The 17,457-nt window shown below is 42.4% G+C and overlaps 1 protein-coding gene across 6 annotated transcripts in view; it reads right to left on the minus strand.

Annotated features, from left to right (window-relative positions):
* The window catches only part of TACC1 (transforming acidic coiled-coil containing protein 1), a 120,313-nt gene that overhangs the window by 89,588 nt on the left and 13,268 nt on the right, over positions 1-17,457 (minus strand). For 5 of the 6 annotated variants that reach the window (XM_042983431.1, XM_042983425.1, XM_042983424.1 and 2 more), the window contains exon 1: positions 196-331. The exons of the other annotated variant lie outside the window; for it this stretch is intronic. In XM_042983431.1, coding sequence (XP_042839365.1) covers positions 196-272 — 77 coding nt within the window. In that variant the 5' untranslated portion in view covers positions 273-331. Of the gene's footprint in view, positions 1-195; positions 332-17,457 lie in introns of those variants that run through there. 6 annotated transcript variants of the gene reach the window in all.

The following is a 17,457-nucleotide window of genomic DNA, read 5'->3' on the forward strand; positions in this document are numbered from 1 at the left end:
GTCGTGGCCGGGCGCCCCCGGGCCCCGCAGGGCGAGGCTCGGGACGGAACGTCCCACCAGGCCCAACCCGGAGCCCCCGGGCGCGGGCGGGAGCCCCACCTTCCCGGCCCCTGAGGGACCGGCGCCGTGCGCTCGCATCCCGGGCTGGCACGTAAACCCCCGAACGGCGGCCCCGCGGAGGGATCAGGGACTCACGCGCTCTCTCGGGCTGTCGGGGGCCTCTCCCCGGCCGGCTCCCGGCCCCGCGGGCTCTGAGAGTGCGAGGCTCCCATGGCTCGGAGCTCTGCGCCCTGGCTGCGCCGGCCCGAGCTCCGCGGCGCGCCGGCTCGACCCGGACCCTGGGCGGGGAGGAGGCGGCGGGGCGGGGGAGGAAGGGTGGGGCGGAGGGGCGGGCGGGTGGTGTGGAGCCCTGCCTCAGGGTCCCGGCCGCCGGGAAAGCCGGCTAAAGGGCGTTGCTCGAGACGCCGCCAACTTCGCCGCCAATTGCAGGGCTCGGCCTGCGCCGCGGCTCGGGACGCACGCCCCGCGACGCCGCGGGGAGATGCTGAGCTGCCGGAGGGGCTCGGGTCGCGGGCTCCGCACTCCCAGCCCGGGAGCCGCTTGGCGGCAGAGGAAAACAGGTGGAGTGGGTGGGGGCCTGGGCGCGCCCCCGGGTCCCCACGGACGGGGAGACGTCGCTGTTTCTGCCTTTCCGGCCCGGGGCGCTCGGCGGCGCCTGGCTAGCCCCTGCTCGAGGCTAACAGGGAAGAGGCTCTGCGGGGAAGCACCGATAGGGGGCGGTGTGTGTCGGGATCCCGAGACCGAGGCTGCCTTTCCGCACGGCACCGCTCCCCCGCAGCAACTTCTTCGGAGACTGAGACGGGGGCTGAGCTGTGCAGAAAAACGGGTTCATCCTGGTTGTGCCTCCGTCTAGCTGGGACACATAACTGCACCCTATGCGAGTCATCTGTAAAATGAGGTTGTATGTTCATTTTTACCTCTAATGACCCTTCTGGTTCTGACATTCAGTTTAGAATGAATTCTCTTCCTAATGCTGGCTTAGGGAAAAATGCACCCTATCCCTCCCACTGCGCCTGTGACCCACCTAATGACACACCTAGTAACTCCCTTTGCATAATATTTCATGCCCTTTCTCATCCATTCCCACCTCCTACATCCCTCCTCTCCAGCCATCTCTCCTCCATCCCAGAGTTTTGTTTTGTTTTAAAACAAAGATTGGAATGCCCTTTTGTGCTAACACCTATTTATCCTGCCAGACCAACTCATACCTTCCTTCTATAACTCTATGCTGCATCCCGATAGTACATCTTTTTTTGTTGTTTTGTTTTTTGGTTTTTGTTATTGCCGGTCTCTTTCACTAGAATGTAAACTCTGTGAAGACAGAGAATTTGGTTTTTCACTGTTGCCCCATCACTGCCTGGTGCATAGTAGACATTAATAATTGTCGATAAATGCATTCATCCTACACTCATTTGATCGTTTTCCTCCCCAGTGTTCCTACACCATGTGTTAATTCCTCTAACATAGCACTTACCAATCTTATTTTATAATTATTTGTCTTTCCACTAGAATATGAGTTCTGTAATGACAAGAACCCTTTCTTATCTCTGTATGCAAGCTTAGTGCCTGGCACAGTGCCTCTGTCCTGGCATATATACGATAAGTATTTGCTGAATGAATGAATGAGTGAGTGAGCGAGCCAGTGGCAACGCACACAGAATGGTGTTCAATATCAACTTAATTCTTGACTCGAAGCTTTAGGCAATGAAGATGTATGTGCCTACATTTTAATGTTTCCAGAAAGGGTTAGAAAACTCATACTAGAGACTTAATATTTACAATAGATCTCTCTCTCTCTTTTTATGTCTAATTTTTATTTCCTGTTTATACATTATCTACACTCTACTATAGCCGGAGAGTTCCTAGAGTTCAGGATGCTGCCACACTGTAGGCATATACAAACAGAGTCTTTGGGGGTGGGAAAATAAACATTAATTAGTAAAAGTGTAGTGAGACTAGGAACTGAGACAGGGGGAGGGGAGGAGGATTTCAAATAGCTGTAGAAAAGTTGACTTTTGGCAGATGATTAAAAAAAAAAAGCTCACATTCTTCACACATCCTGTCTGTAATACCTTGGCACTGAGATTGAAGTGCCACTGATAACACAAACATAACCCTGTCAGAGCTGTGGTCCCTTTTCAGAGGAACACTCAGCCTCTCCTGGTAAGAAAGGTCTTTATTCCCAGTGGATCATTCTAAGGGAAAAATGGGAGGCGGGGGGGGGGGGGACACGCAACAGGCGGGGCAGGGAAGGAGGGGAAAGCTTTCTTTCTACTGGGTAGACAAGATGGGCTGTTGGGAAAAGTTTTATTATTATCAGTGGAGAAAGGCACAGGGTAGCATCACTAAAATGGTTTAAAAGAAAAGGAAATATGTGACGTCCACACCCTATTGTGATGCAGAGAAACCGAGACAATGAGGAGAAACAGTGTCTGCAAAATAATGTGAAAGTTTGTGTCTACCAGCGGGGCCCAGAGACATGGCCAATACAGAGACATGGGCAGCTGGGGCTCTAGACCCAGGGGAGTGAAGACAGTGAAGGCGAAGTCTTATCTTTGGAAAATAAACTTATGAAGGCTTTTCAGGGAAAATGCCCAGGATAGACCGGAGAGATCCAAACATTCCTCTTCCCCGCAACATTTAATGATTGGCTCTTCTCACAGAAGCAAAGCCAGGGTCTATTTCCTCATCTCAGAGACTGGCTGCAGATCTCCAACAAAGGAATAGGCTATGGGATATGTAAAGATCCTCTGCTTCATGTCTCTTTGTTTAAAATCCTTCTTGCTTTTTATCTTTCAATTAGAACACAAAATTTAAAAGCTCAGCATCCCTGAGCGCCTGGGTGGCTCAGTCAGTTAAGCGTCTGACTTCTGCTCAGGGCACAATCTCACAGTCCGTGGGTTCCAGCCCCGCGTGGGGCTCTGTGCTGACAGCTCAGAGCCTGGAGGGTGCTTCAGATTCTGTGCCTCCCTCTCTCTCTCAAATATAAATAAACATCAAAAGCTCAGCATCCCTAATGAAGACATAGAATTGTTACCATGCAATCAAGAGTTCTTCTCCGAGGAAAATTAGTGAAGAAATGCAACCACCTCCTCTCCCTCAGTGTGGTTCTGAAGTTGTGAGCTCAAAGGCCACTCATAAGTGGTGGACAACCTTGCTGTCATCTGACCTATTGACTGAGCAAGTAATGCCAGTTCTGGGGCTCCCAACTATTCATACAGCTGAGGAGTTGTTCTTCAAGAGGAGGGCAGGAAGATAACAGCTGGACACCACTTGCTGTTGCATTTGATAGGGAATAAAGGAAGAATAGAACCTTCTGACTGTTTTATGGTGTCTGTAGTTTCTGCCTAAAGTGACCAAAGAAGAAGAAAGGGATGAGGAGAGGAGGGAGGCAGCCTGCATTTTGTAGTCCCTGGGTTCAGCAGTTCAGACTGCTGAACATGATGGCCAGCTGGGATCAAAGGAGATATGCAGCCTGTGATGGAGTCTTGGAGGGGTAATATTTGATATCCAGTGTTATAGTTTCCATTTTGCATTATAATTCTGTCAGTAGGCATTTTTTAAACATTGGAAAACAAGAAAGAAAATTTAAGAAACTGAAATTTATGATTGTCACCTAGATTGCAAAATACACTCTTCAGTGTCAAACCCTACCGCCAGAATGCTACTTGTGCTCAGTAGAAGGATGCGAGCTAACATTTATTGGATACCTAGGACGTTGCTTGGTGGTTGATGAAAGTAAGCACATTTAGTCCTCGTAACACAGAGAAATGATAACAATAGTAGGTAATAGTTTTTTAAGTACTTTTTATGTACTAGACTGTTCTAAGTGCTTTAGGTTTACTAATTCATTTAATGTTCATTACATTACAACGTTTATAGGCACTTTTAGTATCCTCAATTTACAAATGAGTAAAGTGATGCATGGACACTTTAACATGCAACACAGCTACAAAATGGCAGAGCTAGGACTAGAACCCAGGTAGGTTAACTCCAGAGTTATAACATAGAGCTTAGCCTCTATGCTGTATTTCCTTAATTTTTATGCTGTGCACCCCATTTTATTTTATTTTATTTTATTTTTTAAGGTTTATTTATTTATTTTGAGAGAGAGAAACAGAGCATGAGAGCAGCGGAGGGGGAGAGGGAGAGAGAAAGAATCCCAAGCAGGCTCCATCCGCACTGTCATCACAGAGCCTGATGCGGGTCTTGATCTCCTGAACAGTGAGTTCATGACCTGAGCCAAAATCAAGAGTCAGACACTCAATGGATTGAGCTACCCAGGTGCCCCTGTGTACCCCATTTTAAGATGAAGAAACTGAGGCTTTGAGAAGTAAGTACCATAACCAGTATTTAAACCCAGTTCTGTCTTGATCACAAAGCTTATGTTCAACATGGATTTGTCTCCCCAGCAATCCTGCCAAATGAGTAATACCCTTCACAGTAGCCCTCTTCGGAAGTTACATGCTTATCTCAGAGCTGCCCTACCTTTCCATTTTTGGAAGTTATTGAAATGTTAATTTATAAGCCAAAGGATAAAGTTAGGTTTACTACATATTGTTTGTTAGTAAGAGCCACATATTGTTCTTGAAATCAGGTAGTGTAAGTGCTCCATCACTGTTCTCCTTTATCAAAATAGTTTTAGCTATTCTAAGTTCTTTGTTTTCCATATAAAAATTTTTTTCTTTTTCTTTTTCTTTTTCTCTTCTTTTTTTTTTTTTTTTATTTGAGGGGGTGGGGCTGAGAAAGAGATGGAGAGAGAGAGAATCCCAAGCAGACTCCATACTCAGCATGGAATGTGCTGACCCTGGGATCATGACCTGAGCCATAATCAAGAATCAGACTCTCAACTAACTGAGCCACCCAGGCTCCCCTTCCCATATAAAATTTAAAATAAACTTGTAAACTTTTTAAACAACCTTGTCTGGATTTCCACAAGGATTACACTGAATCTATTGACTAATTTAAGGAAGATCGGTAGTTTAACAACATTGAGACTTCTAATCTATGAACATGGTGTAGCTCTATTTATGTAGCCTTTCTTGAATTTCCCAGAATGTTTTGTAGTTTTCAGTCTTTAGGTCCTGCACATCTTTTGCTAAATTTATTCCGAAATGTTTTATGCTATTTTAGATGGAGAAATAAAACTGATTATTGTATATTGTATCCTGCTATCTAGCTAAATTCATTATTACTACTTTTTTTAAGATTAAAAAAAATTTTTTTTAATGTTTATTTATTTTTGAGAGAGAGACAGAGACAGAGACAGAGACAGAGCATGAGTGGGGAAGGGGAAGAGAGAGAGGGAGATACAGAATCTGAAGCAGGCTCCAGGCTCTAAGCTGTCAGCACAGAGCCTGATGTGGGGATTGAACTCATGAACCACGAAATCATGACCTGAGCTGAAGTTGGACACTTAACCGACTGAGTCACGCAGGTGCCCCTCTTCTTTAAATGTTTGATAGAATTCACCAGTGGGGAGCCATCTGAGGCAGAAGGTTTGTCAGAATGTTTTTAAATTCCAAATTTCCTTTCTTTAATGGTCATAGGGCTCTTCAAATATTCTGTTTCTTCTTGGCTCAGCTTTGTAATTTATGTCTTTCCCAGAATGTGTCCATCTCACCTAAATGGTCACATTTAATGGCTTAAAGATACTCATACTAATAATAATGGAGTGTTCTTCTTTTAATGTCTGAAGGATCTGTAATGGAGTCCTCTCTTTCATTACTGATATGGCAATTTCTTTTTTTTTTTTTTTCTTGGTCAGTCAGGATTGAGATTTATCAATTTTATCAATTTTTCCAGTGACTAGCTTTTGGTTTCATTAATTTTCCCTTTTTTTCCTGTTCTCTATTTCATTTATTTTTGTTTTATCGTTATTATTTCCTTCCTTCTGATTGCTTTGGGTTTAATTTGCTTCTTTTTCTAGTATTTTTAATTAAAAAAAATTTTTTAATGTTTCTTTATTTAAAGGGAGAGAGAGAGACAGAGTGTGAGAGGGGGAGAGGCAGAGAGAGGGAGACACAGAATCTGAAGCAGGCTCCAGGCTCTGAGCTGTCAGCACAGAGCCCAATGCAAGGCTCCAACTCATGAACTGCAATATCATGTCCTGAGCCAAAGTCAGATGCTTAACTGACTGAGCCACCCAGGCACCCCTTCTTTTTCTAGTTGGAGAAAGGTGGAAACATAGACGGAAAGGTGGGAAATTGATTTAAGAGCTTTCTTCTTTTATCTTAGAGGCATTCAAAGCTATAATTTATTTCCCTCTAGGTGCTACTTAGCACATCCCACAAAGTTTGATATGTTGTATTTTCATTATCATTCAGTACCAAATATTTTCTAACCTCTTGTAATTTCTTCTTCAACCCATTGAATATTTACAGTATGAGTATTTATAGTATTAATATTAACATAGTATTAATATAGTATATAATATAGTATTATAGTATATAATATAGTATTAATATTTATAGTATATAGTATTTATAGTATCGTTTAGCTTCCAAATATTTATTATTTTCCTAGTTATCTTAGTTTCTAATTTAATTTAATTATTGTCAGAGAACAAACTTTTAAAATTTACTGAAACTTGTTTATGGTCCAGAATATGATCTATCCTGGTAAACATATCACATGTACTTGAAAAGAATGTGCATTTTGCTGTTGTTGGGTGAAGTGTTCTCTAAATATCAATTAGGTCAAGGTGGTTGATAGTGTTGTTAACAGTTTCTTCTTTGATGATTTTTCTTTGTTTATCAATTTCTGAGAAACAATATAATCTCCAGTTATGATTACATATTTCTTCTTTTAATTCTGTCAACTTTTGCTTCATATATTTTGAAGCTGTTATTGAACACAGGCAAATTTGCAATTTTTCTTTTCTTTTTTTTTTTTTTTTTTGAGAGAGAGGGAGAGAGCCGAGTGCACACACACTGGGGAGAGACAGAGAGAGAGGGAGAGAGAGAATCTTAAGCAAGATCCATCCGAAGTGCAGAGCGCGACATGGGCTCCATCTCACGAATCTCGAGACCATGACCTGAGCCAAAATTAAGAGTCAGACACTTAACCGATTGAGTCACCCAGGCACCCGAGTGATTTTTATGCCACCTTGACTAAAACTTTTATTGCTCTGAAGAGCTCTTTATCTCTGGCCATACATTTTGTTTAGAAATCTATTTTGTTTGATACTAATATAGCCACTCCAGCCTTCTCCTGCTTACTGTTTACATGACATATCATCTTCTATCCATTTTTGATCTATCTCTGTCTTTGTATTTAAAGTATGTCTATTTGTTCTTTTTAATAGACTTTATTTTTAAGAGCAGTTTTAGGTCCACAGTTAAATTGAGCAGAAAGTATAGAGAGTTCCCATGTACCTCCTGCCTCCAGACACACACCCTCTCCCCAATACCAACATCCCATACCAGAGTGGTACACATATTACAACCAACACTGACATCATTATCCCCCAAAGTCCACAGTTTATATTGGGATTCACACTTGGTATGGTACATTCTATGAGTTTTAACAAACATATAATAACAAAAATCCACTATTCTAGTATCATACAGAATAGCCTCACTCCTCTAAAAACCTGCTGTGCTCTGCGTATTCATCCTTCCCCCCACCCCATTCCCTGGCCACTAGATCTTTTTACTGTTTTTATAGTTTTGCCTTTTCCAGAACGTCATAATGGAGTCATACTGTATGTAGCCTTTTCAGCCTGGCTTGTATCACTTAGTAAAATGCATTTAAGCTTTCTGTGTGTCTTTTTGTGGCTTGATAACTCATTTCCTTTCAGCCCTGAATAATATTCCTTCTCTGGACATCTCCATTCACCTATTAAAGGACATTTTGGTTACTTTGGGAATTTTTGGCAATTAAGAATAAAGCTGCTATCAACATCATGTGAAGATTTTTGTACGAAAGTTTTCAGCTGATTTGGGTAAATGTCAAGGAATGTAATCACTGGCTTTATATGGTGAGAGTATGTTTAGTTTTGTAAGAACCCACCAAGGTATCTTCCAAAGTGGCTGTACTACTTTGCCCTCCCACCAGCGATGAGTGAGAGTTCCTGTGGCTCCACATCCTCACCAGCATCTGGTGTCACGAGTGGTGGGAATTTTTGCCATTCTAACAGGTGTGAAATCAATGGTACCTCCTTGTTTTAATTTGTAGTCTCCTAATGACATACGATGTAGCATATCTTTCATATGTGTATTCGCCATCGATACAACCTTTTCAGTGAGATGCTGCATTTGGCTTTTTAATTCATTGAAAAACAATCGTCAATTTTAATTTTCTGAGTGGAGTGTTTAGGTTATCAACATTTAATGTAATTATGGATATGATTGGGTGAGGCCTATCATTTTATATTTTTGCTTTCTATTTTTCTCTTTTGACATTTGCTTATCCATTTCCCATTTCCTGCCTTTTTTTATTTCTTTAATATTTTATAAATTATTCCATTTTAGTTTTATTGATGGCTTTTTAGCTAGTGTTCGCATTCTTATTTTAGTGGCTGACCTATAAATTACAAAATCCATCCTTAACTTTTCATAGCCCATTTAAAATTAACAATGTACTGGGACACCTGGGTGGCTCAGTCGGTTAAGCATCTGACTTCAGCTCAGGTCATGATCTCACAGTTCATGGGTTTGAGCTCCTCGTTGGGTTCTGTGCTGACAGCTTAGAGCCTGGAGCCTGGAGCCTGCTTTGGATTTTGTGTCTTCCTCTCTCTCTGCCTGCACCCCCCCCCCACCTCCCCACTTGCCCTCTGTCTCTGTCTCTCTCCCTCTCTCAAAAATAAATAAATAAACTTATTTAAAAACTCTTTAAAAAATAAAGTTAACAGTTACTTCTTCATATACATTCTAGAGATGAAAAGTGCAATTTCTGAAAAAAAAAATTGAGCAGATGGATTCAACATCCAAATAGATACATTAAATGAAAGAATAAGTAAACTTTAAGATGGACCAACCAAAATTACTCAAGATGAGTAACAGGCAAAGACCAAAAATAAAATGAATAAAATCTTAGGGACTTGTTAGATGATATAAACAGTAAACATACATGGATTCCCAGAAGGAGAGAAGAGAATGCAGTGGAGGAAATATTTGAAGAAATGATCACCAAACTCCTCCCAACGGTAATAAAAGTCAGAAATTTGCAGACACAAGATGCTGGAAAAACACCAAGTAAAATAAACATAAGGTAAAAGTAACATAAAAGTCTACTCTAATCACATCCTGGTCAAAATGTTATAAACCTCGAAAGCAGAAAGAGAGCAACACATAAAAAGGGATTTCCATTTGGTTCTTTTTTATTGCTTCAATTTCTCTGCTGAAACTTTCCATTTATCTCCTGAGATTTTGATTCACTGAAAACAAGCATTTTTCCTTAATTTTCTTTGCTTCATGGAAGATGGCGATAAAGTCTTTTAAAACTACAAAACACTTACACATCCTTGCCTTCGAAATTCCAACATCTTATTCATCTCCAGGTTAGATGCGACTGACTTCTAAGAGGTGTTTTGTGTTCCCGGCTCTTCATCTGTCAGGTAACACTGGACTGCATCTTGGACATCATAAATGCTAAGTTGCAGGGATTTCAGATTCCATTCTTTTTCTCTGATGAGAGTTGTTTTTCCGTTGTTTCAGCAAATGATTTTCTCACAGGGCTTACACTGCAAACTGTTTCTCAGGTAACAGCTCCAGTCCGGGTGTAGATCTTTTTGTCTGGCTGAGCTGCTTTGAGTGTGTTCTGTGCATGTCTGGTTCAGGGGTTAATCAGAAATTTAATTTGGGGATCCTCTTTCTGACGGTTTCCTTTCTGGGTTCCCCCACCTTTTCAGCATTCATGATTTTCGGACTTGACCCTTCTTACTCCCTAAAACAGCAAGACTGTAGAGTTTTTCAGTCTTCAGTCTTGTGTTACACAAGCCACTATGTGAACTACACTGAGCCCCAGGCTAAAAGCCATGGTGGCAGAGGACTTTCTCCTGTGACTCCTCATCTCCTCTCCTTCAAGCTGACATGCAACACCACAACCTATTTATTTCTGTTTTCTCTTCAGTACCTCCAGGTAGTCACTTTATATATCATGTCCAGGTTGTAGAGTTATTTTCTGCAAGAATGATCTTTATACCCAGAATAGTCCATAATATCCAGAGATAAGAACCCATATATTGTTCTTATGAAATGGTAATACTCAGCTTTACCACCCACTTTACTCATCACAGTTGTCCTGAGTGACCCCAGTTTCAAAAGTCAAATCTACCTCCACAGGATGAAGATTCATTTAGAATACTGAAAATAGGGGCGCCTGGGTGGCTCAGTCAGCTGACTGTCCAACTTCGGCTCAAGTCATGATCTCATAGTTCATGGGTTCGAGTCCCACAATGGGCTCACTGCTGTCGGCAGTGTAGAGTTTGCTTCGGATCCTCTGTTCCCCTCTCTCTGCCCCTCCCCCACTGTGCGAGCACATGCATGCTCTCTCTCTCTCTCTCAAAAATAAATAAAACATTAAAAAAAAAAAAGAATACTGAAGATAATTTGCTATGTGCCCTGAAGACAATTTTAAGGGATAGGACCAAAGGAGTTGAGCAATGGAAGCATCATTGCATAATTGCAGTACGTCTGTAATATCTTAAGGTGACAGAGGCTAATATTTCCTAATATCTGTTCTTCTCTTTTAGTAAAACAAACAAAGAGAAAACCACCTGGTTTTTGGCTATTATGAATGAAAGCTACATTTCCCTATTACACGTCTCTATTACATGTAGATATGGCCATGTAACTAAGTTTTGGTCAATGGGATAAAAATAGAAGTGTCAAGTTCAGCTTCCATGAAGCATCATTAATGGGGAGTGTGAAGGTACTACAGTCTGAATGCTTGTGTCCCCCTCAAATTCATGTGTCAAATAGTCCCCAAGAGTGACGGTATTAGGAGATGGAGGCTTTGGGTGCTACTTAAATCATGAGGGTGGAGCCCTCATGAACGACATCGGTGCCCTTACAATGACATTGACTCCAGAGAGATCCCTTGCCCTTCCACACTTTGAGGACAATAGCCAGAAAGCACCGGCTATGAACCAGGAAGAGAGCCCTCACCAGAGTGCAACTATGCCAGCGTCCTGATCTTGGACTTCCAGCCTCCAAAACTATGAGAAATAAATGTATAAGCTACAGTGTCTGTGGTATTTTGTGATAGCAGCCCAAATAGACTCTTTACCTTGCTGGCTGGGATATTGAGGGGCTAGCTGAATTCATGCGGCCACACTTCATCTTGAGGTTGAAGGAGCCTGGATCCATCACATCATGGAGCCTCTAAGCCTGCTGTACAGATTTTTTTTTTTTATGTGAGAAAAAAAACTTACATATTGCTTAGCTACTATTATTTTGGATTTCTGTAAACCTCAGCCAAAGGAAATCCTAATTAATATTCTGGTCCTTAAATTGCAGAGAAAAACAGTCCTATTATCTTGTACTCAAACTGGAAGAACTGTATTACTTAGTGGCCCTGTCAGCAATTATTCCACCTACTCTTTAATTTTTTTTAATGTTTATTTATTTTTGAGAGACAGAGAGACAGAGCGTGAGCAGGGGAGGGGCAGAGAGAGAGGGAGACACAGAATCTGAAGCAGGCTCCAGGCTCTGAGCTGTCAGCACAGAGCCAGATGTGGGGCTCAAACTCACAGACTGTGAGATCATGACCTGGGCCAAAGTCGGACACCCAACCGAGCCACCCAGGCACCCCTATTTCACCTATTCTTTAGATAAAGAGTGTGGACAGAGGTGCCTGGGTGGCTCAGTCAGTTGAGTGTCCAACTCTTGATTTCGGCTCAGGTCATAGTCCCAGAATCGTAGGATCCATGCTCAGCATGGAACCTACTTAAGATTCTCTCTCTCTCTCTCTCTCTCTCTCTCTCTCTCTCTCTCTCTTTCTCTCTCTCTCTTTCTCTCTCTCTCCTTCTGCCCCTCTCCCCTGTTCTCACTCTCTCTCTCTCTCTCAAAAAAAAAAAAAAAAAAAAAAGAAAGACTGTATATAAATTAGCCCCTAACCCTAATACTTCTCAGGCCTGAAGTTCAGCTCCTGCTGAATGTATCCATAAAACCTACCCCCAGCCATCATTGCCCCCCATGTGAATCTATGCCCTATCCCAAACAAACTTCCTCCAACTGAAGGTTTCCATTCTCTTCTCCCTCAGTCTTGCCCTGAGTGATTTATTCATTCATGCATTCATTCATTCATTCACCAAATACATACAAACACCTACCTTGATGTCTATCTCAATTTGAATTCATCTTCACAAAAATGTTGCACAAGGTGACAGTTGCCCGAGGCCTGCCACCAGCCTCCAGTGACCACATTGACCCTAATTCCACCCCACATCATTGTTATGGCACTGCCTAAACATAACAAAAAAGTCAAAACCAAGAGACTGATTCCTGGAACAGAGCTGGAAAGGACCCTGGGCGTCATCTAGCTTTTCCTTCTTATATTAATACACGTGAGCCAAGGCCCTGACCCACTTGAGATTTGCCCAAGGTCACAGAGACCGTGCCAGAGATGCAGCCAGGACTCAGAGTTCCCCACCCCATCCAGGCCTTTGTTTTTTCCTCCCTTCTCGTTTCCTTCATGCATACTTAATCCAAATATGAAGATTACATATCTGTTACTTTGATTAGAAAATATAAAAATGTTACCTTAAAAACCATCCTTATACTCAGTGTCAAGGAAATAAATTACCTTTGGTGATTTGTCTTTGAATTTATTCTCAGCTTACTCTGAAGAGTGAACATGCCAGCAACCCAGACCAGGACCTTTGCCCGGGCTGGAGCCATTAGCACTGAAGAAAATTAAGTCAGGTGAAAGTCACATGCTTCCTTACAAGGTAGGTTTTCAGTTAGTTTCCAGCCAAATGCCTTTTGCCTAAGGCTAATTCTCAGAAATTCTTCCACAATTCCACCACTGTGTGTATGACTGTTCTCTTACACTTTGTGCTAGCAAAGCTGAATTCTGGCACAAACACACACACACACACAGAGTCTTTGTTTCCCTGCTTCAAGGTGATACAACTGTCATCTATAATAAGTGGGCAGTTCCCAGAAGAAAGCTTGTGCTTCAGATCTGTGACACTGCCCTCCTCCTGTGGAAACAGCTGCCAACTTCACAATTTCAATCTGTATTCTCCGGGACAACAAGGAAAGCACTTAAAAAAAAAAAAACCCACAAAAAAAACCCCTACTTGTCAATTCTATGCCTACATAATGGTTCAGGGACTATATACCTACATAATAGTCCAGTGTGCTTTCTATTGATTTTGTTTGGGAAGCAGGATATTTTTTGTGCCCTGGCATTGTCTTCAGAGACAGAACCTGCCTGGCCTATAATTCAAACGTCCTGGACTCAGTAACCTCAAGTGTCTTCTTGGAACATTAACCCTTGGTACTTTTTTGGATCTTATCTAATTCTGGGGTAGTGACCTGGAGGAAACTGTGGATATTTATTTACTTTTTTTTTTAACGTTTATTTATTTATTTATTTATTTTTTTTTCAACGTTTTTTATTTATTTTTGGGACAGAGAGAGACAGAGCATGAACGGGGGAGGGGCAGAGAGAGAGGGAGACACAGAATCAGAAACAGGCTCCAGGCTCCGAGCCATCAGCCCAGAGCCTGACGCGGGGCTCGAACTCACGGACCGCGAGATCGTGACCTGGCTGAAGTCGGACGCTTAACCGACTGCGCCACCCAGGCGCCCCTAACGTTTATTTATTTATTTTGAGAGAGCTAGAGACAACACAAGTAGGGGAGGGGCAGAGAGAGAGGGAGAGAGAGAGAATCCCAAGCAGGCTCTGCACTGCCAGCACAGAACCCAATGCAGGGCTCGAACCCACGAAACTGTGAGATCATGACCTGAGCCGAAACCAAGAGCCGCATGCTTAACCAACTAAGCCACCCAGGCACCCCTGGGTATTTATTTTTAAGCGATCTCTACACCCAACACAGTGCTCAAACTCACAACCCAAAAAAAAACTAGAAGGTTGGCAAGAGTACTGAGTGCCTGGGTTCAAGGAAGTGCTTTAATTTGTGAGCATTAAATTTGGAATTAAAAATCAGTATGATAGTTTGTTGTACAAGAATAGCAGCATGAATATTAAAAAAAAATGTGACTGTTTTCTGGCTGAGCAAACCAACAGGATGTATGGAGCCCAAAAATGCTGCAAAGCAGAAGCAAACATTCAAAGGAAATCTCTAAAGAGAGACAAAGTAAATATAAAATGTTCTTTGGCTTAGAAGTTAAGACTGTCCTTAGAGGTCATGTCAGGACCTTGATTATTTATCTTTGGATATTTGTGAGCCAGACAGAGCTGCCAAGTTACAAGAATAAAACAGGCTTTTACCCATAAGCAGGTTAAATGAAAGGAAGATTGAGTGCACGTACACCAAAACATCAGGGCCACTCTTTCCTCAAGAAGTCTGAAAGTGTTCCACCTTGCTACAGAGAAAGACCAGATGATTCTGAACCTGCAGGTGAAAAATCCAGGGGTGCCCATGGGAATTGGGATGGAAGAAAATAAAAAGATCACACCTAGCCAGATGTAGTATATGCACTGATCAGTGGGGAGGGCTGTTGTTTACTTTTTACCATGTTCCAGGGAAGCATGGGTGGTAATCAGATCAGGATTTGGTTTGGGTGGTCTTAGCTTTGAAGTTTTCAACTTTCTTGCCTGTGCTCACAAGTTTTTTTGTCTCCATGCAACTCAGTGATCCACATTGCTATTGATACTATAACCATTTTCTTCAGCATCTAGGATTGGGCAGCACAAGTGGAAGCTATAGACTCCATCATTTGGCTCCTCAGCCCCTCCATGAAGAGTTCCTGGGAGGAAGGGACTGATTGTACCTCTAGGACAGAGCAGGGCATAAGATGATCAGTGCAAGAAGGGAAACAGAGGTGTGAGCAAGATGGAATGAACATGAGAAACATAATACCTGGCTTGCCTGGATCAAAGCATGCTGAAGAACAATCCTAGGGCACAACAGATGAAAGGTGCCAACGGGATCATCAGATTCCAAATTCCACCTGACTCAGGAATCCTCTGCTTGAGAATCCTGACCAGTGGTCAGCCAGCTTCTGTTTGGAATTTTCAAAGGTATTTCTGGTAGGCACAGAATTGTAGCACTCCGATCCCTTTCCAAGAAAGGACTTAGCAACCCAGCTTCAAGGAATGTGGTTAGCTGATAACCTCCAGCTGTTAGTGCCTTCAGGGTTTGCCTCAGCTTTGGAGCTGAGATCAGTTTTCCCCTGGAGTCCCCAGCCAATGCCTGAGCAAGGTGGTAGTATAAAGGCCTGACCATTTCTGCCCAACATGGCACTCCTCTAGTGGACAACGTTTGCTCTGGAACCCCCTCAGCGGCCTGGCAGAGACTTAGTCAGAACTGTACGACAGTCTGAAGGCTTTCCTGCCCGATCTTGCTTTCTCTCTTTTTCCTTTCCAAGTGTTACTCTTCAATAAAGCACAGGGGATTTTTTTTTTTTTAGGGCATAAGTTATTATTATTATTTTTTTACTTTTTGTTAAAACTCTACCCCCAACATGGGACTCGAACTCATGACCCTGAGATTAAGAGTCATATGCTCTAGGGGCACCTGGGTGGCTCAGTCGGTTAAGTCTCCAACTTCGGCTCTGGTCATGATCTTGCGGTTCATGAGTTCGAGCCCTGTGTCAGGCTCTGTGCTGACAGCTCGGAGCCTGGAGCCTGCTTCAGATTCTGTGTCTCCCCCTCTCTCTCTGCCCCTCCCCCACTTGTGCTTCCTCTCTCTCTCTCTCAAAAATAAATAAACATTAAAAAAAAAAGTCATATGCTCTACAGACTGAGCCAGCCAGGTGTCCCAGGCATAAGCTATTCTTTATGATCCCGTAATGGTGGAAACATGACACTACACATTTGTCAAAACCCACAGAATTTTACACCACAAAAAGTGAACCCTAATGTATATACATTAAAGAAAAATCACTCAGGAGGTCAGGGGATCCCAGGATGGAACTGGTAGGACAATCTAAATGTATTACAAATGTACGAAACATCTTTACTTAAAGAGGTTGAGGGGAAAAAGGGGCTGATCTAAGTAACTTTGGAAATGAGTGGAGTAAGACTAACAGCCAAATAAACTATACATAAGCACTGTATTCTGACTGATAAAGTTGTTTCCCATAGGAGCCCATGTTAACAATTCTAATACCACTCTACATGTATATCACAATTGAACAATGAGGTAAATGGATGGCAAATGGTGGGAGCCAGGTTTTTCTGTTGAAGTAGGAAGTTACAGGTAAGCAAAGGGAGGTCTACAAAGAGCCATGTGGTAATAGATTAGAACTGGAGACATCAGTATGAATCCATGTTTGGTTCCATATAGATTACGTATAGAAATATTAATAAATAGGGGCACCTGGGTGGCTCAGTCGGTTGAGTGTCCAACTTCGGCTCAGGTCATCATCTCGCGGTTTGTGAGTTCGAGCCCCACATCGGGCTCTGTGCTGACGGCGCAGAGCCTGGAGCCTGCTTCGGATTCTGTGTGTGTCTCCCTCTCTCTCTACGCCACCCCCCCCACTCACACTCTGTCTCTCTCTCCTTCAAAAATAAATAAACATTAAAAAAAATTAATAAGAAAAGAAATATTAATAAATATGTTTACATACACAGGTTAGTATACACACATATATCTTCCTGCTCTATGAGCTGAGAGGGCGTAAAAGCAACATCATCTCTGTATAACAAGCATGCACAGCACCCAGATCTTGGTTTTCAATTCCATTCTCTAATTAAAGGAACCAGGGCTACTTCTTGGAGAAATGGTTGATTCTAGGACTGAGGCAAGAAATATACAAGATGATCCTGGAACACCTTTTAGTGCCAGAAAGTAAAGAAGTGCTCAAAAAACAAACAAACACGACACCAAAACCCACGCTGATAGAGCTATAACAAAGGGACACAGAAGCCAACTGAAAGACTTCCCAATGGTCAAAGCTGGAACAAGTTGAGAAATGAAATTAAGAAATTAGTGTTGAGGGGCGCCTGGGTGGCTCACTTGGTTAAGCGTTCAACTTCAGCTCAGGTCACAATCTCCTGGTTTGTGAGTTGGAGTCCCGCATCGGGCTCTGTGCTGACAGCTTGGAGCCTGGAGCCTGCTTCGGATTGTGTGTCTCCTCCTCTCTCTGCCCCTCCCCCCCCCTCCTCTCTCTCTCTCAAAAATAAGCAAACATTTAAAAAATTAAAAAAAAAGAAATTAGTGTTGGATTATAACCTGAAGTATGAAATAATTATGTATAAGTTTCTACAATATAAATAAATGATTTAACAAATAAATAAGTAAAAGGACAAATGTTC

Source organism: Panthera tigris, chromosome B1, assembly GCF_018350195.1.
Source record: "Panthera tigris isolate Pti1 chromosome B1, P.tigris_Pti1_mat1.1, whole genome shotgun sequence".
In the NCBI taxonomy this organism is placed as follows: domain Eukaryota; kingdom Metazoa; phylum Chordata; class Mammalia; order Carnivora; family Felidae; genus Panthera; species Panthera tigris.